At 38.0% G+C, this 24,329-nt stretch overlaps 1 protein-coding gene across 2 annotated transcripts in view; it reads left to right on the top strand.

Moving 5' to 3' along the window:
* CROT (carnitine O-octanoyltransferase) overlaps nt 1-24,128 on the top strand; it is a 42,795-nt gene extending 18,667 nt beyond the window's left edge. For both annotated transcript variants that reach the window (XM_045828513.1, XM_045828514.1), the window contains exons 8-18: nt 552-645; nt 941-1,066; nt 2,793-2,894; nt 7,081-7,164; nt 7,245-7,352; nt 7,579-7,709; nt 13,970-14,093; nt 17,436-17,514; nt 17,601-17,694; nt 17,820-17,939; nt 22,946-24,128. In XM_045828513.1, the coding sequence (XP_045684469.1) occupies nt 552-645; nt 941-1,066; nt 2,793-2,894; nt 7,081-7,164; nt 7,245-7,352; nt 7,579-7,709; nt 13,970-14,093; nt 17,436-17,514; nt 17,601-17,694; nt 17,820-17,939; nt 22,946-23,066 (1,183 nt within the window). In that variant the 3' untranslated portion in view covers nt 23,067-24,128. The remainder of the gene's footprint in view (nt 1-551; nt 646-940; nt 1,067-2,792; nt 2,895-7,080; nt 7,165-7,244; nt 7,353-7,578; nt 7,710-13,969; nt 14,094-17,435; nt 17,515-17,600; nt 17,695-17,819; nt 17,940-22,945) is intronic.
* Nucleotides 24,129-24,329: the final 201 nt, after the last annotated feature.

Genomic DNA, 24,329 nt, shown 5'->3' with positions numbered 1-24,329 from the left:
TTTTAAAATACATGAAACTCATCAGACTGGGAGTATATGGGGAGAAATAATTGATCCTTAGCTAATACAGTCTTTAAAATGGTTATAAATAACAACACATGACTACATGGCTTAAGTACACAGATATTAAGTAGGTATAGAGGCAGTCCTCTGTGAAATATACACACACATCATTTTTAGTTAGATATGTAGGATATTTGTGAAACTGTTTACGAGAATATTATTCCAGCTCTCCATTCTATAAGGGGTGTTTACTTGGATCCCGAGAGTACATGTACATTTTGAGAGTATAAATTCTATCAACCAAACACCAAATTTATTTACTTAAGTTATTGTCAAATGTACTTTTGGTGTCAATTGGCCACATAATCATCTTTTTAAAAAATGATGTGGTATGGAAATAAATCCATTGTTGTTGAGATCATAATCCCTCTTTTTGGATAATACAACAAAATATTTAAACACTGGTAAATGTTATCACCTGTGAAAGGCCCAAGTAGCTAGTGATTCCGCCAACACTCTTAAATCCTCTTTCTTTAATCTTCCATAAGGCAATTGACATACATCCACAAGAAGTGCCATAGTCAGCCCGAGGGACCTGGGATAGCAGCGTTGACGAGCGAGGAGCGAACTCGATGGGCTAAGGTTATAATTTACACTTTCTTTTTTTTACTGAGGTATAATTGACATATAGCATACTGTTTTCAGGTGTATAACATAACAATTCACCATTTGTATGTATTGCAAAATAATTACCACAATGAGTCTAGTTAATGTGTCTTTATAGTTACAAATTTCTTTTCTTGTGATGAGAAATTTTAAGGTCTACTCCCAGCAAGTTTCAAATATGCAGTATATTATTATTAGCTAAACACTTTTTCTTAATGGGGCTTTCCCTGCTGGATTTAATCATTATCCGATTATCTCCCTTGCCCTTTAGGCACGAGAATATTTGATTAGTCTTGATCCAGTGAACTTGACTATGTTAGAAAAAATTCAGAGCAGTTTACTGGTGTATTCCATAGAGGATGTCAGTCCACATGTAACACCTGAAGATTATTCGCAGGTACTTAACTATCTTGTTAACTCTTTTGTTCTGTTATTTCTTCCCACATGTACCAAATTGAAGCTTATACATAGGTAAATAATGCTTCATTAGTTCTTGCCTCATTGTTTAGGTCCATTTAGAGAAATCTTGTATGTTGTTTAGAGAAATATGACTATTTGTTTGCATATTATATATCAGTGTTTCGCAGCCTTTTCATTGAATGCATATGCAAAAAATTTGCACAGGTCACTGGTCTGAGTAAGTTTCTTGTGCCAAAGGTGACATGAGACCCTACCTATAACCTACACCAATGTGCCTTGACACCTTAGTTGGTGAGGTGTGTCCTAAGAATTATATCAAACAGTAAGCAATTTATTTTGTCATTTGGTTTTATTGAGCAAATTGACTGTAGTGAGTTTAAGGGTGAATGTGGCCTTTTTTTTTTCACCCTGGGATAATATTATCATTTCCTGGAACATAATAAAAGGTAGTAGTTATATTTTTAGAAGTCTCATAGTCTTTTAAAAACACATTATTTCATAAACCATTCATCAATATTAAATGATAGCAATAAAATAATATAGAATTGAAAAGCCTTGTAGCTAGAAACCAGCTTTTCCTCTCCTTTAGTTTTATTTTTTTAATAGGAGAATCACCAGACTTCTTGAGGAAAAGTATGTTTTAATGCAGCATTGTTCAAACCCTTCCACTGCCACCTCCCGCCGGAGGCGCATTCCGACTGCAGCCGCGCGCATGCGCCTGCACGCACACACGTGTGTCACAGAGACTCCACAACAAAGTAGTCACTGTCTGTGATGCGCTCCCATGCTCACGTTCTGTTGTGTTCTTTCTTGTCAAGAGTGCTTGCTGTGGGACACTAAACTGATTTCATGACTCACTAATGGGCCAAACCCACTGTTTGAGAAACAAGTTTAGAGGGATGTCAAATCTTGAAATATTTTTGTCGTAACTAAATTTTAATGACTAAAACTTATCAAGGCCTCTTCGTATTATTCAAGTTGCAAAAGCCTTATTCTTTCAATTTTATATTCTCTAAACGTTTATGAATGCTGTACCTGCAATCTCTTTTACGGAGGATTTCTTGAGATTTTTTTTTTCCAAATTATGAGAGAAAGTCTATTTAGAAAGTTACAGAGGTGGTAGAAGTGAGCCAGCTGGGCTGTGCAGGCTCAGGAAACAAGTTACAGAGGCAGAAGAAGGGCCCTTGGAGCTCAGGAGAGAAAAAGGCAAGGGTAATGCTCCTGGGGGGAAGAAGAGGGGGATGGAAAAGGTGTGGGTGTGTTCCTAGGAGGGAGAGCGCACCTCATGAGAGTTTAAGAAATATCTAAGCCCTGGCTGGTGTACCTCAGTGGATTGACCGCGGGCTGCAAACCAAAGGATCGGAGGTTCGATTCCCAGTCAGGGCACATGCCTGGGTTGCAGGCCATGGCCCCCAGCAACCGCACATTGATGTTTTTCTCTTTCTCTCTCTCTTCCTCCCTCCCTTCCCTCTCTAAAAATAAATAAATAAAATCTTAAAAAAAAAAAAAGAAATATCTAAAGTTGGGCCAGAATTACTCTCTGGAGCACAACTGTTACCATTTATTAAATTTGGTTTACCCAAAAGTGAAAAGTCAGACTCCAGACACACTCTCTCTCTCTCTCTCTCTCTCTCTCTCTCTGTGAGATATATATGATATAAATACTTACAAATCAATATTAAAATCTTTTGAATTGATTTTAGGTACTTGCAATGATCCTCACTGGAGATCCAACAGTACGCTGGGGTGACAAATCTTATAACTTGATTTCCTTTTCTAATGGAGTATTTGGCTGTAATTGTGATGTAAGTAAACTATGGAAGTTATTTTTTTTCTTTTTAATCTTTTAGGTTGATTTATTGGCAGTAAGCTATAATACTTATGCTGTGCTGTGGTGGTGTGAGTAAACACTTCAACTTTATGGCATTATCGTAAAAGGTTTGGTTATGATTTCTCTGTGAAAGTAAAGTAGAGTATAGGACAAGTTATTTTCAGTAGTAAAGCTAATAGTTTAGTGTTTACCTGCAAAGTGAAGTTTGCATATATTTTCATAGATTATAAACTTCAAAACTCACTGTTTGTTGAGAATTAGAACTTTATTTTATTTTATTATTTATTGATTTTAGAGAGAGGGAGAGAGAAAGAAACATTGAGTTGTTGTTCCACTTATTGATGTATTCATTGGTGGTTTCTTGTACTGGTCCTGAGCAGGGATCAGACCCACAACCTTGGTGTATAGGGATGGATGATGCTCTAACCAACAGAGCTAGTGGGCCAGGGCCCAACCCATTTTGAAAGATACTATAGTAGCATTATGTATATGTTCTAACCACAGAGCAATATATGTGGATATAGTTCTCTTTTTACCTAGTAATTTTGAAACTGTTTTCCTAAAATGAATGACACATGATCTTGGAACATTACTTAAGCTGTGGATATTGAAATGTCTGGTGTTTAATACCATTTTTACCTTCCTTGTAAAAAACAACAAAACTTGTTTCTCTTCTTCCATGGTCTTCCTCATTAGCTCTACCTTGCCATTTTCTGATGGACAGTCAGGAGGCTATGAATCAACAAAATTTAAAAATCAACCTAAGTTAGAGTTGCAGTACACAATTGTAATCTCATTATAACACTTTTCATAAAGTATGTAATTTGACATAAAGTAGTGTGACGTAGATTTTTTGTTAGTTTTGGTGGCCTTCCTCTAAAAGCATTTAGTGACTGTAAAGTACTTAGACAGACCTGTTACATTGATCTGGGTTCAGTGGTTGTGTTAACCAGTATTTATTTAGTTTTCAGTGGTAGAAACTGTCATTAGCTTAGGAAGATATTTGTTGGCATAAGGGTACAGCTAAATTTGGGTAAGGCTGACTTCCAGTGTCCAGATTCTCCCATTAGAAATTCCTCTTTCTGTTTTTTGGTACTACTTTTCTACATTTGGCTTTCTTTTGGGGGAGACTACCGATGTGGTTGCTGTATCCACCGTCTCAAGTCTCTTCATAGGTGAGAGTTCCCCATGGGAACAGCCAGCTTTTCCCCCCAGTGGTTCCAGCGAGAGGCCTGGGAGTCATGCTCTTTGGCTGTGGTTGGCATGTGTGAACCCCGTGCCCGTTCCAGGGGGTTGGGCACTCTGATTTGCCTGGTCTGGGTCACATGCCAAAAACCTTGGAACCTAGAGGCAGAATCACTCTTACTCAAACCACCACAAATGTTCGTGGTGGCCACCTAAAGGAAAACAAAGTTGTTATCATCACATGAGAAGGTGGTGTGGTTGATGAACCGGTAATTAGTCTAGTTATCTATTGAAGTAGTTCATCAGAGTAAAAGGTTGCCGTGAGTCATTTTGAAGTTTTGTTGTCTTTGCTGTTCCTTGGAGTCCAGTGATGACAAAATATTTCTTGTTAATTACCTCAGTTTTCTTCTTTTCAGCTCCTTGTTCTATTCTTCCTCACCTTCTCAGTCTAGTTTGTACCCTCACTAGCCCCTGGAAACGATCCTCTGTGAGGGAGCTGACTGCCCCTCTCCCTGGCCTGTCTGCTGCAGGTGATCGCCCTCCTCTTCATACGGCACTGACACTGTCTCCATCCCCTCACCAGTCTTTCCCTGTGTGTCTGTTCTAAAACGGACCTTAGTAGTGGTCATACTTTTCCCCACGTGCCTGCTGTCTTCCCTGGTTTACTGCTTCCATTGGCCGTTTCTACCTAGGCGGCTTGCAGTTATGCTTTTCCAGTTTTCACCTGTCCTCACTTTGAAAGTTCTGTGTCTCCGTATGTTAATTGTTCAGACTGTGTGTTATTCAGTGCACTGTTACGTGGGGCTGAGTTGCTCTCATCGTTAAGAAGATGCATCATCTTGCTTTTCTCCCTCATTCCCAACCCCTCCTCCACAAAAAAACCTTGCACTACTTTGATTTTTACTGATACCACCAACATCCTGTTGTTTGCTCAAATTCAGGATGAAAATAATGTAATGATTTTTCTGTCTTTGAAAAAAGATTATTGGTCTCATGATCAGCGTACATCCCAACACAACTGAGATGCTTTCCTGTAGGACGTGTATGGGTGTTTTACACGTGTGCATTAACACCCATGTGTGTCTAAAGTCATTCTGCTTTTCTCCACATGATAATCTGCTTTTAAAATTCTATGTAGCTCTCCCTTGTAACCTAAGATGCTAAGAAAATGCAATTTAACCTATGAAAGCATCATTAGTAAAGTATATATACTGTAAAGCTCTTCTTAATTCAAAGCCATGTTGTTGTTCTGTTCCATTGGTGCTTGAATGTGTACTTCTGTGATTATACTAATTAATCGCATTTTCCTCTAGGGATTTAAAATCCTGGGTTTCTCCACATAAGCTTTGTGGAGGGCACATAAGAAGCATGTAATAAACATTAGTTGTTAATATAACAGCAGTTACTAATTATTGCTGGGGACCAGGTTCTATAGTAAGCACTTTATAAGCATTATTAAAATCATTTTTCACAACAGCTTATGAGAATAGGTATTGATATTACGCCCACCAACAGGTGAGGCAATTTACTTAAAGGATTAAGTAACTTTCTCACAATTGCACAGCTAACGTGGTGGGGTTTGGACTCAGAACCAAAGTCCACATTTTTAAATAGTATGTTGCACGTATTGCCTTCGTATAAGTGAAATAAAATGGTCAAGCTTATGTGAACAAATAAAGTGTTAGGAACACATTTGAATTTTTTATATTTTCTTTCCCTTTTTCTTTTGAAACTATTAGTTTTCCATCAGGAAGTGGATGGGTAGAATTATAAATTGAAGAGATTTATATCCATTAGTCTTGTTCTTTCCAACTGGTTCCAGTAGAAGAGTTAGAGATTAATACTGTTGTCTTAAATGAAACAATGTGTGTGATGTCTGTGAATATTCTTTGTAAAGCTATAAAGCACTACACAGTTGTGAGATGCAGTGAGAAAGGTGGTTCGTCAGTTACTGCTTTGTTATGTGAGCTGTTGCTGACAGGTGGGACCAGCTGCTCCTGCATCTCCTACCACCCTCCCTCATGAGCCTTTCCTGATGTTTTGGCCACTAACTATTCCACAGCAGTGCACTGCTTTCAGGCTCCATCAGGCCAGATAGAGGGCTGCAGAGCTGTGCAGTGTCAGAGGGGCATTTTAGACACCTAACTACTCCTTCTGAACCTGGGCCCAGATGGGCTGGGTTTATATTTTAAGCCTCCCTTCTTCCTCCCCAAGGCTAGCAGTGTCACATTCAGTTCATGAATGGTAACTGTGTTTAATGTAAAGTGGTAGCAGTAACACAGAGAAAAAAAAACAATCTGATGTAATTGCCATCAAAAGAACATGGAGAAAATAGGTTAAAAGTTTGACCTTCAAAATAAATGATGGAAAATTTCAGTAGCTACAATTCATTCCTCTAAATATAGCTTTTAAACCTGTAGTGCCCTATAATTCAGCCCTTCTTTCCCACATTCCTTACACATTGAGAATTCTGCCTCTTCCGAATACTGTTGTATATATGTTCACAACATCATTAGGTTTTAATACTCTTCTAGTGGGCCTGTGTTTTTCCCTAAAGTTCACACCCACCCTCAATTTAGCCTTTCACATAGTCATCCCCATTGGCTTTGACACAGTGCCCTCACAGTTCTAGAACATCTTGGCATTGCAACATATACCTGCTTCGACTTCCAGTACAAACAGCAAGTATTTTCTCTAGATGGTTTGTGTTTACTTCACATCCTCCCCATTACCTTAATTACCTAATTAAGTGCTTCCAACTGTAAATATTTGTTCTTAGAGAATAAAATGTAGCAATCACTATATTGTATAATATCCATATCTTTATCATTAGTCAGTAAAGGCATTTGTGAATTCTGCACTTTATCATGTGTTAAGAATGGAGGAAAAGTGAAAATGAAACATTGGGTTAAGTTTTAACTTGATATAAACTTTATATTATAAAGTATTCAAAACATTGTGTATTTTTGTTTTAGCATGCTCCTTATGATGCAATGGTTATGGTACACATCAGCCATTATGTTGATCAGAAGGTTTTAGAGAATGAAGGAAGATGGAAGGTATGTTAGAACAAATATTTTATGCTTTTTCTCCTAGTAGTTTTACAGATATAATATTCTTAATTCTTCCCTATATTCAGGGTTCAGAAAAAGCACGGGCTATACCCCTTCCAGAGGAGCTTGTTTTCACTATGGATGAGAAAGTATTAAATGATATCAGCCAAGCTAAAGCCCAGTTTCTCAAGCAGGTAGATTTTTCACTTTTCTCTTAAATAGTGATGCTTTCTCTTTTAACTGCTATATAAAAACTTGGCTAGCATCTAATATGAGAGCATGAAACACTTAAATTATAGCTTTAATACCTTTAATTATGTTCGATAATTACTTTAATGAAAAGCATAATTTGGTTATCTTTGGGATATTCTCTTTAGGTGATTGTCACTGTTTCCATTTAATTTTTTTTGCCATCGATAGTCATCTGATCTGCAGGTTGTGTCACGTTCCTTCACACATTTTGGCAAAAAGCTAACCAAGAAGAAGATGCTTCACCCCGATACATTTATTCAGCTTGCTCTTCAGCTGGCCTATTACAGACTTCATGGGCGGTGAGAACCATTCATTTTCTGTCTTCAGACTCTTGAACTCCAAGGGTACATTTTTACCATCGTGATTTCATTCTAACTCACACTGTTTTTTCCTACTTTTTTCCAATTGACACCATGTCTGAATTTGTACTTCCATCAATAGTAATTGCAAAGAATGACAGATTTCCATCTGTGACATTTTCATAGTCTTACCTTGTTTTTAATTACCTTAATACTTCTAAGGGGGGGTGCCATTTTTTGAAATTCAGATCATTTGGTTTTCATACAGTCTGTTTTCCGATGGGTACATAAAAAGTTGTGAGTTTGTAGATTTTCTTAGTCTTTACTCATTTTTAGGATAGAAGAGATGGTATGTTGCAACTTTCTATATCCTAAGCAGAAGTAGAAGCTCCTTGATACTACTTTTTTAAATCCAGTCTGAGAATATCTGTTTTAAATGGGATGTTTAAATCATTTACATTTAATTATCAGTAAGATTCAGTTTATGTTTACCATCTTGCTGTATATTTTTGTCTTTATTCCACCAGTTTTTGTTCCTTTTTTATCTTCTTTTGCATTCATAAAAAAACATTTTTTTAATTGTTCCATTTTATCTTCATAGTCTATTCTATTGGTTGTTTTTTTTTTTTAGTAGCACTAGGATTTACAAAATACATCTTTAATTTATCACAGTCTACCTTCACATAATATTGGGTTGGCCAAAAAGCCCGTTTAGTTTAAGACACATTTTCATTTTCACCAATAACTTTATTGATTTGGACATTTTAAGTATATTGGCTATCTCCTGATATTGGCTTCTAGCCATTAGAGGCCAGGGGTCTGCTAAACCTCTTCCAATGCCTGGGACAGCCCCACAGCAAACAATTATTTGGCTAAAACGTCAGTAGTGCCAAGAAACTTTGCGTACCACTTTTGACACATTTGATCAGTCACAGCACCTTCTCCCTACACAGCACAAATCTTTTTTTGCGTTTCAGTTGTGTTTTTACCTTTCTTGAAGTAATAAAGCATAATATGCCAAAAATGTTGCTTATCTTCTTCCATCTTCAGTATTAAAGTGGCTGCACAAAAATTCACCAGTTTTGATGTTGCTCTTTATGCATGCTGATATGACAGCTGTCACAATACAATATAACAAAATTGTTTCCAATGAAGTTAAAGACAACTAGGCACTACTAGAGCCCTTATGGAGAAAAAGGCTAAATGAATTTTTGGCCAACCAAGTATTTCCCACTTCATGTATAATGTAAGAGAACCTTAAAACAAAATGCTTCTATTTCATTCCTCCCATTCTTTGTGCTGTTGTCACGCACGTTATACTTCTACATATGTTATAAACCACACAATGTACTGTTACTGTTTTTGCCTTAGGCAGACCTTTTTTATTATGGTAAAATATGTATAAAATACAGCTTGCCATTTTAACCATTTTTAAGTGTATAATCCAGCAGCATTAACTACATTCACAGTGTTGTGCCACCATCACCACTATAAATTTCTAAAATTTCATCGCCCCAAACAGAATCTGCACCCGTTAGGCAACAACTTTCTGCTCCCCTTTGGGCCCCACACCCTGCCAACCTCTAATCTGCTTTTTGTCTCTGAATTTGCCTGTTCTAGATATTTCCTGTAAGTGGAATTACATAAAATGCATTCTCTTGTGTCTGGCTTATTTCAGTTAGATCTAAGTTTTGAAACCTGGAAGTATGAGTCCTTCACCTTTGTTCTTGTCTTCAAGATTGTTTTGACTCTTCTGGGTCCCTTGAAATTCCGTAAGAATTTTAGGATGGGTTTTTCTATTTTTGCAAAAATGTCACCAGCATTTTGATAGAGATTACATTGAATCTGGCACTGTTTTGGGTAGTATCGTTATCTTAACAATGTCAAGTCTTCCAGTCCATGAACATGGGGTCCCTTTCCATTTATTTTTGTTTTTTTAAAATTCAGCAATGTTTTATACTTCTCACTGAACAAGTCTGTTCACCTCTGTGGTTAAATTTAATCCTGAATATTTCATTCTTTTTGATGCTATTGTAAATTGAATTATTTTTTAAATTTTCTTTTCAAATCACTCATTACTAATGCATAAAAATGTAACTTGATTTTTGTGTCGGTTTTGTATCTTGAAACTTTGCCAAATTTGTTTATTGTTTCTAACAGGGGTGTGTGTGTGTGTGTGTGTGTGTGTGTGTGTGTGTGGACTCTTTAGGGTTTTCTAAATATAAGAGTAGGTATCTGTGAATAGAGATAGTTTTCCTTTCCAATTTGGATGGTCTTTTTTTTCCTTCTGGCTAGAGTAGCCAGTTCCATGTTGACTAGAAGTGGCAAAAACGGGCATCCTTTCCTGTTCATCTTGGGTAGAACGTTTTCAGTCTTTCACCATTTACAGTGAGGTTGGCTGTGGGCTTTCATATGGGCCCTATGTCATGTTGTGGAAGTACCCTTCTCTTTGTATTTCATTGAGTGTTTTCATTATGGAACACTGTTGGATATTGTCAAATGCTTTTCCGATATCAGTTGAGATTATCACATAGATCTTTTTTCCCATTCTATTAATGTGGCATATTACATTGATTTTCATTTGTTGAACCACTCTTGAATTCCTGGGATACACCTCACTTGGCGATGTTGTATCATCTTTTTAATATGCTGCTGAATCGAATTTGCTAGTAATGTAGAGGATTTTCAAATCTATATTTATAAGAGATATTGGTTTATAATGTCCTTTCTTGTAGTGTCTTTGGCTGGTTTTCGTATCAGAGTAATGCTGGCCTTGTTATGAGTTAGGAAGTGTTCCTTCCTCTTCAGTTGTTTTTTGTGTTTTTGTTGTTGTTGTTTTTTGTGGGTGGGGGCTGGAGAGTTGAAGAGTTTGAGAAGAATTAATGTCCATTTTTTAAGTGTTAGAATTCATTAATGAGCCCTGGCTGGTGTAGCTCAGTGGATTGAGTGCATGCTGCGAACCGAAGTGTCACAGGTTCAATTCCCAGTCAGGGTACATGCCTGGGTTGCAGGCCACGGCCCCCAGCAACCACACATTGATGTTTCTCTCTCTCTCTTTCTCCCTCCCTTCCCTCTCTAAAAATAAATAAATAAAGTCTTTAAAAAAAAAAAAGAAAGAAATATACTATAAAAAAAAAAGAATTCATTAATGAAGCAATCCGGTCCACAGCTTTTCTTTATTGGGAGGTTTTTAATTACTGATTCTTCTTCTTACTTGTTCTAGGTCCAGTCGCATTTCTCTTTTTTCTTGATTCATATTTGGTAGTTCGTGGGTTTCTCAGAATACGTTCATTTTATCTAGATTATCCAATTTTTTAGTATGCTATTGTTCATAATGTTGATTTATAATCCCTAGTATTAATGTAAAGTAAGTAGTAATGCTCTCTTTCATAGCTAATTTTAGTAACTGCAGTCTATTTCCTTTTTTTTAGTCGTGTAGCTAAAGGTTTGTCAATTTTATCGATCTTTTCAAAAAAACAATTTTGGTTTAGTTAACTTTCTATTTTGTTCAATATCTGTATTTTATCTTCACTCTGTTAGTTTCTTGCATTTGTTAGCTTAGGATCTAGTTTGCTCTTTTTTTTCCTGATTCCTTAAGGTGTGCAGTTATTTTATAGATTTGAGATCTTTTTTTAACGTAAGTGTTTACAGCTATAAATTTTCCTCTGAACACTACTTTCACTTGATTCAATAAATTTTGGTGTTTTTTTTTCCTTTTCATTCATCTCAAGGTATTTTCTAATTTACCTTGTGATTTCTCCCTGACCAATTGGTTTAAAAATCTGTGTTGTTTAATTTCTACACATTTGTGATTTTCCAGTGTTCCTTCTTTAATTGATTTTCTAGTCATTCCATTGTCATTGAAGAAGATACTTTGTATGCTTTCAGTCTTTTAAAACTTATTGAGACTCATGTGGCCTAATTTATAGTCTGTTATGTGCACTTGAGAAGAATTTTTATTCTGCTGTTACCGAGTGCCATGCTCTATATATGTCTGTTAGATTGAGTTATTTGTACTGGTGAGTCCTCTGTTTCCTTATTGATCTTCTGAGTGTTCTATTCATTATTGAAAGTTGGTATTGGGTATTGACATCTCCAACTATTGTAGTAGAGCAATTGTCAATGTTTGCTTCGTATATTTTAGGGCTCTATTGTTTTGTGCATGTATTTTTTGTAATTTATATCTTGATGAATTAAACCTTATATCAATATATTTTTTAGTATTCACCTCTTTTAACCTTTTGACTTAAAATATATTTTTCTGATAACAAGGTAGTCACTCCAAGTCCTTTGGTTACTATTTTCATGGAATACCTCTTTTCATCCTTTTACTTTTAACCTCTTAACATCTTTTTATCTAAAGTGAATCTCTTGTAGACAGCCTATAGATATTCTAATCCATTCTGCCAATCTCTGTCTTTGACTAAAGAGGTCAGTCTATTGACATTGTAAATAATTATTGAAAGGGGATTTGCTTCTGCCATATAGCTATATTTTTTGTAGGTGTTATATGTTTTTTTATTTCTCAGTTTCTCCATCACTGCCTTTATTGTATATTTAATTGATTTTTTGCAGTGTACCATTTTGACTGCCTTCTTTTTCTGTATTCTTCAGCTATTTTCTGGGTGATTACCTTGGAGATTACGGTTAACATCTTAAACTTATAACAACCCAGTGTGAGTGACGCCCAGCTCAGTTTTAATAGTTTACACACAGTCTGCTTCTGTGCTTCTCCATGCCGCCCTCTTTCACTGTGCTGTTGTCATCTGTTCTGTCTTGTGCACCGTGTGCCCACCACCATCAATTTGGTGTTCTAGGCATTTGCCTTTTAAGTAAAAAAAAAAAAAAAGTTAAATATATTGCTCTGTATCCCATGTTTTCTATAAACTGTTAATTAAATCTAGAGACTCAAAAATAATCAGTTTTTTTTATAACAATAAATCAAATAGTCAATGTGATTGATTTTTCTCTTTCATTGTTTCTGGTTGAGAGTTAGTTGTCAGCCAACATCCGTTATAAAACTTCCCTCTGAGTTGTTCACTTAATGGTTTTAGTAGCCATCGATGATTGTTACCAAGGTCCGTTATTTCATGAGAGGTTGCAGAGTAGTGATCCTGTGTCATTCTTCTTACTGCTTTCATTTGTAATCTGTTTTAAAAAAGAATGTTATTTTAGTGGTGTTTTAAATCTTTATTTATACTTTCTCCTTCACATTTTGAAAGGATACTCTTTCTTCTCAGGGAGACAGCCTTACAGAAACACAGAACAGAAGAGACTCAGTAACTCTGGGCCCTTTGAACGACATTCCAATATTTTGCTCTCACTCCATTTGATCCCTTTAACTCTAAACTCTAACCACCAGGAAAGTAAGAGAGCTTTTTATCTAAAGTTTTTATATCATTCTCCAACCCAGGAAAATGGTCATTGCTCTGGGGAGCTTCTTAAATCATACTTTTACTTAATTCTGCAGTTGTCACATTCTAAATGAAGGCATTAAAGGCCAGGGATTCTGTGTTATCTATTGCTGTATAACAAATTACCCCAAAGCTTGGAGGCTTAAAACAACAAACACTTCTCCTCTCATATTTTCTGTGGGTCAGGAACCCAGCTGCAACTTTGCTGGCGGCCTCCGACTTAGTCTGCAGCACGGCTGTAGTTGGGGTGTCAGCCAGCTCTATGTTCTCCTCTGCGGGCACTGCTCAGAGCAGATCTGCTTCCACGCTCACTCGCATGGTTATTAGTAGGGTTTAGTTCTTCCTAAGCTGTTGCCAGGGGCTTCCTCAGTTTCTTGTCACCTGGGCCTCCTTGTTAGGGCAGCTCCCAGCATGGCAGCTGGCTTCTCCTCAGAGCAGGGTAATGAGAGCAGGAGCGAGCTCTCTTTGTACCTCGTTTCAGAAGTAACATCCCACCACTTGTCATGTGAACTTATTAGAAGTCACTTAAGTTCACCCCACATTCAGAGTGAGGGGCGTAAGTAGCAAGAGGTGAGGATCCCTGGGGCCGACATCACAGAGACCATCTACCACAGACTCCAGTGTATGTCACCACCAGCAACCGAGCCTTTGAAACATTCCATATAGAGTTGCTTGTTCTTTAATGTTGGAAATAGCATCTTTGTTGTTGAAAGTCTGACTAGTCTACATTATAGAACTTAGTCTCTGACCAAAACGAGCCTTATTGGGTAAACTCCCTTTGTATAGTAGTATTAGAGCATTTTCTTTATTGTGATGCATTCTCTTATTTTCATTTTTTTCTTGTAGCCCTGGTTGTTGCTATGAAACAGCCATGACAAGATACTTCTATCATGGCCGCACAGAGACCGTGCGGTCATGCACAGTGGAAGCTGTCAGGTGGTGCCAGTCCATGCAGGACCCGTCTGCCCGTGTGAGTATTCGAAAAGAAAAAATGAACGGATTTTGTTTTAAGGGAACTTTGGCCCTTAAATAATCTAGCTTCTTTATCTCAGTTCCCATGCATCAGTAAAATAGTTTCAGACATTTTTTCCTGAAGTCTTCAGAAACATTTGTTTGTTCATTTACCAGTGAAGTGTGTACTTGGAAAGAATAGGAAACGGGACCCTGAGAAGAAGCCCGTTAGTGTCATTCTCTAGGCAAAGCATCGTCAACACTTTGTGCCTTTCACTACTATTGATTGACCTTTGGAATAACACCAGTAAAATTCAAACACTCCAAGTGCCTTTAAAAGGAAGCTTTTCTTTTTCTCCTCCCCTTCCTCCCCACTCCCCTGTCCCTCCCCCTCTTTCCCTCTCCTTCCTCTCTCCTCTCCTCCCATCCTCCTCCTTTTTCTTTTTCTTGTTTTTCACATTGCTGCCATTCACTGATAGCAAAAGAAATTCACGGCTTGGCTTCTTGGTGGCACCAGTTCCTGACTCACCGCCTTGAACAGATTACCCTGTTTGTTCAAGCCCAGGTCATGTGCCCAAATCCTAACTGCAGAGAAGGCTAGGAAAGTGAGTGAATGTGCTTTGGAGAAGCCTGCCTCCTACCAAGACTCACAGAGTAGGATGTCCTCAAACACAGGAAAAGGATTCAGATGCTGAGTAGACAAAATTTCCACCCCTCCCTTCTTGCCCTGCTTGCATTTTCAAGAAGGGCCTCTTTACAATTCAGAACTAGCTCCTCAGAGGCCTTTCCTTGACTACCTTATCTTAAAAGATCTTCAGCCTGTTGTTATCTGTACCTGGTTAACCCCCTGTTTGTAGTGAAAAGGGTACCAGGTGGTAGACCAGTGGAGTCAGACCTGACCTTGGTTCAACAACCTCAGCACTTGAGTTCTGGCTAAGAAAGAATTCAGAGCCAAGACCCAAACTTTAACAGAAAGTTTACTTAGAAAGTCATAGAAGTAGGAGAAGTAACCTGTAGAAGAAGTGGGCCAGGAGAGCTGTGTGGGCTCAGGGAAGAAATTACAGAGGCAAAAGAAGGTCCCTTGGAGCTCAAGAGAAAGAAAAAGACAAGAAAAACATACCTAAGGGAAGGAGATGGGGAAAGGCATGGGCTCCATAGAGTAAGGCACCTTAAAAGGAAGCTTTTTTTTGTTTTGTTTAAGGGTGGTACATTTTTATTTTTATTTATTTTTATTTTTAAAAATATGTTATTGACTATGATATTACAGTTGATCCATTTCCCCTCCTTTATTCCCCTCTGCCCTGCAGCACCTTCCCACCCACATTCCCCCATCTTAGTTCATGTCCATGGGTCATACATACAAGTTCTTTGGCTTCTCCATTTTTTATACTGTTCTTACCCTCCCCCTGTCTATTTTGTACTTACCATTTATGCTTCTTATTCCCTGTACCTTTTCTGCCATTCTCCCCCTCCCACTCCTTGCTGATAATGCTCCATGTGATCTCTATTTCTGTGAATCTGTTCCTGTTCTAGTTATTTACTTAATTTGTTTTTGTTTTTCTTTTTTTTTAGGTTTGCTTGTTGATAGTTGTGAGTTTGTTGTCATTTTATTCTTCATATTTTTGATCATCTTCTTTTCCTTAGATAAGTCCCTTTAACATTTCATATAGTAAGGGCTTGGTGATGATGAACTCCTTTAACTTGACCTTATTTGGAAAGCACTTTATTTGCCCTTCCATTCTAAATGATAACTTTGCTGGATAGAGTGATCTTGGATGTAGGTCCTTGCCTTTCATGACTTTGAATACTTTACAGCCCCTTCTCACCTGCAAGGTCTCTTTTGAGAATGTAGCTGATAGTCTTGTGGGAACTCCTTTGGTAACTATTTCCTTTTCATTTGCTGCTTTTAAGATTCTCTTCTTATCTTTAATCCTGGGTAATGTAATTACGATGTGCCTTGGTGTGTGCTTCCTTGGGTCCAACTTCTTTGGGATTCTCTGAGCTTCCTGGAAGTCTATTTCCTTGGCCAGATTGGGGAAGTTCTCCTTTGTTATTTTTCAAAGTAAGTTTTTAGTTTCTTGCTCTTCCTCTTCTCCTTCTGTCACTCCTATGATTTGGTTGTTGGAATGTTTGGAGTTGTCCTGGAGGTTCCTAAGCCTCTCCTCATTTTTTTTTTTAATTCTTATTTCTTCATTCTGTTTTGATTGAATTTCTTCCTTCTGGTTTGTGGTGCTATATATGGGGGCCCTCACAGGGGGTCCAAGAGGGAACAATGCCACTTACTCAGCTCTTGGCCAGCTTTTGGTCACTTCCCTTGCTACCCACAAGCAAATTGGGCCCTTCTGGTGCTGATTCCTGGGTGGGTGGGTTTGTGTACATTCTAGGACCCTGTGAGTCTCTCTAAGGAACTCTCCTGTGAGGCTGGGAGTTTCTCCCGCCACTGCAACCCCCATAGGATTTTTCAGTCAGAGGTTTTGAGGCATTATTTCCCCATGGAAAACAACCCCTTAGGTTGTACAGTCTGTCTGGCATGCCACTTGTTCTTCTTGGTTTATCTGCATGCAAATGTCCACCAGCTGCCGCCTTGTCTTGCATCCTCCCTACCCTGGCTGCCCATCCTCACCCCTCCTACCAGGCTGGATGAATGTTTCTTCTCTAACTCCTTGATTGTTGGATTTCCATACAGTTCGGTTTTCTGTCAGTTCTAGTTGTTTTCTGTTGTTAAATTTGTTGTTGTCCTTCTTTTGGTTTGCAAGGAGGCACAGTTTATCTATCTATGCCTCCATCTTGGCCAGAAGTCCAAAAGAAAGCTTTTCTTAATGTGATTGAACATTTTTGAAATCACAGATTCTCATTTTCATATATTAGAACCAGAACAGCTTTATATGTTTTGTTTTATACTTATCTTTTGGAAGCCTTTAGACAACTTGGTAGTTCCTACCCACTGTTATTTTGGCATTACTAAGTAATTTGGCATTATTTTAGTTTCTTTACTTTAGATAGACATTGTGTATATTAATTTATTTAATTTTAAAGAACTGCATCATTATTTTTGTATAACTATTCTTTAGTTTGAAATCATAGTTGCCTCTTTCTTTACACTTGATAATGTCACTTCATTGCCTCCCACAAGTTCCTGTTGTTCTATTTGAAGAGAGAAGTAATCAAGATGCAGGGCACATGGGACAGAAAAAGCAGTGGAAGAAGTGAGCAAAAGACACAGAAGCCTGTGTCTCAAGATCTTCCTAGAAAACCTTTTCTCTCCTAAATTACCAAATCCTAATTACTCTGAACTCAAGTTTTTTATTTGTTTGCTTTCTGTACAGTTTGTTATTGAAGTGTCTCTTAATTTTTAACACAGCTTCTTGAGCAACAGGAAAAGATGTTACAAGCTTTTGCAAAACATGATAAAATGATGAAAGATTGTTCAACTGGAAAAGGTACTCATATTGTAATTATGCTGACTTAAAAAAATTCCTTCATGTTGAAAAGTTTTCCTAACTTCAGATGTGGGACTCTGTTGCAGGATTCGACCGTCATCTTTTAGGCCTGTCACTCATAGCAAAGGAGGAAGGTCTCCCTGCTCCAGAGCTCTTCACAGACCCGCTCTTCTCCAGAAGGTAATGAAATGTAGTGTTTGATAACCTGACCGATTAGCTTCTTTTTTCCTGAATGTTGAAAGCTCTTCAGAAACAACGGTAACTTCTTTAAGCCTCACGTAACATCCGTTCTTTGTGTCACACAGTGGAGGAGGTGGCAACTTTGTCCTCTCAACAAGTCTGATTGGATACTTTAGAGTCCTGGGAGTGGTGGTGCCCATGGTCCACAATGGCTATGGCTTTTTCTACAATATCAGAGACAACAGGTGAGGCTGCGCTTTCTATTTTCCTGTGCTCTAGGCTAAGGAAGCTGTCGCTTTTGTTTGAATGTCTTCCTACACTGGGATTCCGATTGTGTTGTCATCTGTCGCTTGCTAATGGGTACTTATTTTTACCACTTAGGCATTTAGTGTGTAATTGTTTCTCTGTCCTGCTTTTGAATCAGTCATTTAGGTGTTTTGTACGGAACACCATTTAAGTTTGACTCAGTGATCATATCATCATCATCTTCAAAAATCAGTACACATATAAACATATTTGTCCTACCCGGGGTATTTTATGGTAAGTTCAGAAAAAATTTGACAGCCTGTAAATATGTGGTGGTTCATGTAGGCATAGGCAGTAGTAGTGAGATCAAGACAAGAGACTAGATAAATTAATTTATATTAAAAAATAAGTTTTACCAATGCATTTCATTTGGGTTGTATGGGGTTTGAGTTAAGTTTATGGAAAAAGTAAGAAAGAAAATATTAAAACCTGGTAGGGGAAGGAGATGGAGAACCAGGTAATCTAGAGCTGATAGGAAAGCTTGAAGGTTCTTGTTCACGCAGTCTGGCAGTTTCTTCACAAGGATCTTTCAAAGCAGGGCCGGCTTTATAAAAAGTACTGTGGCTGCAGTTAGCACGCAAAGAAGTGAGCAGGCTTGGAGGCACTTCAGATGGAATGTGAAGATTTGGAATGACAATATGTATGACATTTCAGTTTATACTATGTTTTTATACTTTTCCTTTTTTAAAGAGTTTATAGTTGGCATTATTTTTTCAAAATGTTATCAGCTGCTTCCATGTCAAATGTGATAGTCTGTTACACTTGAATTTGTTGATCTATAAGTCCTTGGATTATGTGTTTTCATAGTTTGTGTACATTAATCTACAAATTAAAGGTTGAATGATAAAGGTTAAATATGGATCTTAACGATCGGAATAAAGTGTCAGAAGTCTAGAATTATCACCATATACAGGTAATAAATAAGCATTCTAACCTATTCCCTGACAAGTAGTGGATTCAGTATTGCGTACAATGATAAGAGTTTTGGCCAGATATACCTTGATTATCTAAGTTTTTGAAAAATACATTTTTAATGATCCTGGGCCAGAATTTTCATTGTCATTCAGAAAATATTTTGTAAGAACTTGTAGTGTGCCAGGGTATTAAGGACACGAGATAGATAAGATTCCCTTTCATATAGATTTTATTTTCTACTTGGGAAGGAAGGACAAAAGCAAGTGAATAAGCAGGGTAACTTCAAATAGTGATGAATGCTGGGAAATCGCAAGTTGATGTAAGAAAGACTAATTGGCAGGGAGATGGAACACTGCTATATGTACAGGGTGGGGCAAAAGTAGGTTTACAGTTGCAAGTACACAAAACACAAGAGTTTATTCTTGTATTATTATGTATTAATTACTGTATTATTTTCCATACAAACAATGTAAACCTACTTTTGCCCCACCCTGTAGTGTGATCGGGGACATTGTTCGAGGAGTGATAAGGAAGCTGAGATGTTAAGGATGAGAAGGACTTAATCATGTGCATAGTCAAGGAAACAGCTCTCTGGAATCTGGTCACTGCTTTCCATCTCCAGTGCTGTCACCCAAGCTGAGCCACTCTTCTTCTCCCACTTAGGTTATTGCAACAGGTCCCTCTGTGGTCTTCTTGCTTCCACCTTCCCTTCCCTCCAGGTCATTCTCTGCCCGGCAGCCCCAATGGTCCTTTTTAAAATGTAACTCTAGTCATATCATTCTTCTACTCAAAACCCTCCAAGGGCTTCTCGTTTTACTCATGGCAAAATCCAGATCCTCCTGTGAGACCCTACATGGTCTAGCTCTCACCTGTCCAACCTTATGTCTATATCCTACAACTATCCTACTATTACTCCAGCCACACTGGCCTTCCTGCACCACGAACACACCAAATAAGCTCCCTTCTCAAGGCATTTATTTACAGTCACAATTTCCTCGGCCTAGTACTCTCCTTCCTTGTAATAATATGCAAGAATCATTCCCTCACTTTATACAGATATTTGCAGTCACCTGAGAGGCCTGCCCTGACCATGTAAAATATTGATAGTATTCCCCCCTTCCCTACACATACCTGCTGTATTTAACGCTTAAAACCACCCAATATGTGTGTGTACATTATAAATGTTATAATCTCCCACCCTAGAATATAAACCCACAAGATTTGTTTGCTGTTATATCCCCAGCTCTGTAACATGCCTTGCAAATATGGTGTACTCAGTAATATTTTCATGTGACATTGTTGAATGTAAGTGTACAAGGCCTGGGGTAGGGACAAGCTTGGCCATTTATAAGGGAAAGACAGGCAGTATTGCTATCAATTAGCAATTGAGTGGGAAAGTGGTAGAAGCTGCACCAGCAGCAGCAGCAGCAGCAGCAGCAGCAGCAGAAGAGAGGTGCCAGAGCTAAATCTTGTAGGCAGTGTTCTTAACCCTGAGTGCACATTGGAATCACTGGAGAGCTTTTTAAAGATACTCCTGGAGAATACAGATTTGGTTGGGGCAGTCAGTTGGTGTAGGACCCAGTAACATGGTAAGGACTTTGGATTTTCTCCTAAGAATAATGGAAGGCATTTTACCAGTTTTGAACATGAGTGTTACATGTTATATTTACATATGAAAAACCACACGCTGCTGTGTGGAATATGGGTTGGGTAAACAGTGATGTGGGAGAGAATGAGATGAGAGAAGTCAGGAAGCACCCACGGGTGGGTGGGACAGTGTGGTTGTGATGGAGAAGGTGGAGAGGAGTGGAGGGATTTGAGACACGTTTTGGAGGTAGAGCCAGGAGCACTTATTCACAGACTGCTGATTCGGATGGTGGCATTTCCTGGGGTGGAAAAAATTAAGGGAGGAATAGGTTTAGGAACATGTGAGGGTAGAATAAAAAATTTTGTTTTGTCCTCATCAGATGGCTCATTTAGTTGGAGCGTTGTCTTGTACGCCAAAAGGTTTCAGGTTTGATCCCTAGTAGGGACACGTACATTGATGTTTCTCTCTCTCCCCCCTCCTTTCCTCTCTCTCTAAAATCAATAAATATGTCCTTGGGTGAGGATTTAAAAGAATTTTGTTTTGTACATGTTGACTTTGAGATTTCAGCTAATGCAAGAATTCATTATGTTTGTACAGAAGAGGATATTGGTACGGAAGCAGTTGGACATGAGAGCGTGGGGCTCACGGCAGAGGTCAGGACTAGAGGTGTACATCCGAGTCATCACTGTGGATACACCAGCATAGTTTCCAAGTGCAGTGCACGGGCGCTATCTGGAAGGGGTTTTTTAAATTGATTAACTTAAAGAAAATTGGTTTATTTTTAAAATAGCATTTTATTTTAAGTATTACATGCTCATTATAAAAATTTTGTAAAATATTGGAAAATTTAGATCATATTATAAATATTTTTGTGTCTTTTATTCTTAATATTATTTCAAGCAATTCCCAATGCCATTAAAAATATGCTTTGAAATATCTTAATGGTTGGGTAATGTCTAGTCTTAAGGATTTCCATAATTTATCTAACCTCCTACCTAGTGTTTCCAGTTTTTCATTATTACAAACAATGAAATATATCCATCCTTATTTCATCACATCATCGGCAACTCTAAGCATTATAAACATTCTCTACAATTTATAGGAAAGAATAATATACCTTGAGGGTTTTAGTGATGACAAAGAACTTTTTTTTTGTTACTGGCATCTGTATACATTCTTTTGTGAAGATAGTTATTTCTTTAATTTAGAAAGATAACTGATTTTTTAAAAATGTAACTTAAATAGGAATGTTAGTCTGTGCAAAGGAATATACTTAGGGGTTGCTAAGTATTTGAGAATTATGTGCGGTGTAGCTGGAAAATGGCAAGTTACACAAAATCACTAGGTGGAAACAAGGAAGGACTTTCTGTAGGTTCCTGAATTCTTTAGCAAATATAATCCACTCAGACATCAGCTTCATCGTTATATACTGGGCCAGAGCATGTTTTCACTGCACTCTGCTCCTCTGAAGTGCAATGCATGTCAGTACTTCCTCTTTTAGTGATGAGAAAATTGCATGGCTGTCCTTCATTACACAACATTTTGGTTTTAACTTGAGCTTAATGCATGTTTTGCTATTAAAAAATGTGAGTGTTTGGAAAGGAGAAGGCTAGTTCCAAGAGAGTCAGTAGCCCGATTTCTGCTCTGAGCCCACAGAAAGCCTGGCTTTGCTTCTTTCCTATTTCCTTTAGCTTCCGGGGCCACTTTTACCACCTGCCGGATGGGGGATTTCCTCATCAGGAGGACCTAGAGCAGGGGTGTCAAACTCACTTTCACTGGGAGCTGCAGCAGCCTTGTGGTTGCCTTCAAAGGGCTGAATGTAATTTTAGGACTGTATAAATGTAACTACTCCTTAACAGTTAAGCGAGAGCTGCCGCCGGATGAAACAAGGTGGAAGGCCTGATTCGGCCCTTGCACCTTGTGTTTGCCACCTGGGACCTTGAGGGAGTTGGTGGAAGATGGTCCCAAGAGAGTTTCTCTCTGGCTTTCCTAGAAACAGCTTTTTTTTTCTCCTCTTCTCTATTTTATTTTTTTTTTTACTCAAGTGCTGTATTCTTTAAAAATAGTTCCAGTTTCATTGCAAACCATGGCAAGAATTCACATTCCACCTCATTCTACTTAGAACACATTCAGGAAGGTCTTTTTGGGGGGGTGAGAACGTGAAAAAACAAACGCAGTAAGACCTTCTCCAGAGTACTCTTGAGCTCTGGCTAGTTTTTCTTCCCTTTTGTCTTAGTCTCTAGTCATGTAGTAAATTAGGTGTTCCTAGCATCATGTATAAATATGGCTTTACTTTCCATTGTGTCAGGTTATATTTAATGTCAGCAAGAATTCATACTTTATATATTAACACCCAGGCAGAATAAAGGTCATATTGTTTGGAGCCTTTTTGGGCTGTGATTTTTGTGTAGCACTTAATCATTTATTATCTGTGCTTCACAGGTTTGTTGTGGCCTGTTCAGCCTGGAAGTCATGTCCGGAGACGGATGCAGAAAAGTTCGTTCAGCAGGTTTTCCATGCTTTCAGTGATATGATGCAGCTGATGACCTCTGCTTGTCTTTAGAGATGGTTATTCCTGAAGCGCTTACCAAAATAAATCATTTAAACTGGGTCCTGGGAGTGGGCTGGAGAAGTAAAATAGGGAGGAATGTTGACTTGAAGGAAATGTAGAAATTAGTAGAATCATGCTCTCTAAATTTATTCTGACACAAAAAGTAGAAATACCATTTTTTAGGTTCCTCTGATGCAGCAGCAATGCAAATTTTGATACAGTGAATATACAACTATGCAAAGTTTAAGATAATCCTCAACAATGCAAATCTATAAGTTTTAACAATGCAAGTCTAACTTTAACTTTCAAATATTTTTATAGGTACCTGTATAGATTATAAATTCTCTCCCTGAACATCATTGTAGAACAGCGATCTGCAACCTTTTTCATTTTGTGGCACACACAAACGAATTACTAAAGTTCTGCGCCACACCAAAAGAATGTATTTTTGCCAGTCTGACAAAATAATAGGTATAATTTTGATTCATTCACACCAGATGGCTATTGTTGTGTTAGCTGTTGTCATTTTCTTACTTGACAGCCTAAGGGAAAAGAGGTCAGTGCCCCTGACTAAATAGTCAGGTAATGCATGTTTTAAAAGCTCTTGCGGCACACTGGGTTGAAAACCGCTGTTGTAGAGTCTATCTTTCAAGCACTTTAACATTTTCTAGTTGCCAAAGGGTGTGGAATACACAACTGGATGCTCATCTCCCTGGATCAATGTCTTTCACACTCACCACAGGGATACCCACGCACTGAGTTGGGAAAGTCCACTACACTTTAACGGTGGTGTAACAAGAAATAGTCTCTCTTGGACGGACAGAAAAATTGAGTCATAGGAAGATTTACTCCCTCTGACACACATAAAAAAAATCCTAACAAAATTCATTTTAGTATGTGATTGTAATTAGTTTTGTGAATATAAAATTAAAGCACTTATATTTAAAACTAGATGTCAGAATTAATGACTTTAAAAGGATTAAATGTGGACTCATATTCTCAGGATTACGCTTTCTTGTCCTCTGTTCAATTTTGTGGTTTCTACCCTTGGAAAATAAAACTCTTAAAATCATATAGCTTCTTGTTTTGTTTGGCTGATTTATTCCCGTTTGACTTGATAGTTTTTGATCTGTTGCATATTGTTGTGTAATAAATCATCACCCCCAACTTACTGTCTTCCACCAATTTATTATTTTCATGACTGTGCCATTTGGAGTTTCTGCCTCTGTCTTGCCCGGGGTGTCTGTGCTGCTGCCACCTCAGGCTGCTGGACCG

This window comes from Phyllostomus hastatus, unplaced genomic scaffold (genome assembly GCF_019186645.2).
Source record: "Phyllostomus hastatus isolate PE091 unplaced genomic scaffold, TTU_PhHast_1.1 phas_scaffold_78, whole genome shotgun sequence".
NCBI lineage: Eukaryota > Metazoa > Chordata > Mammalia > Chiroptera > Phyllostomidae > Phyllostomus > Phyllostomus hastatus.
The sequence above is the reverse complement of the archived record's forward strand: the minus strand, read 5'-3'. Positions and strand labels throughout refer to the sequence as shown.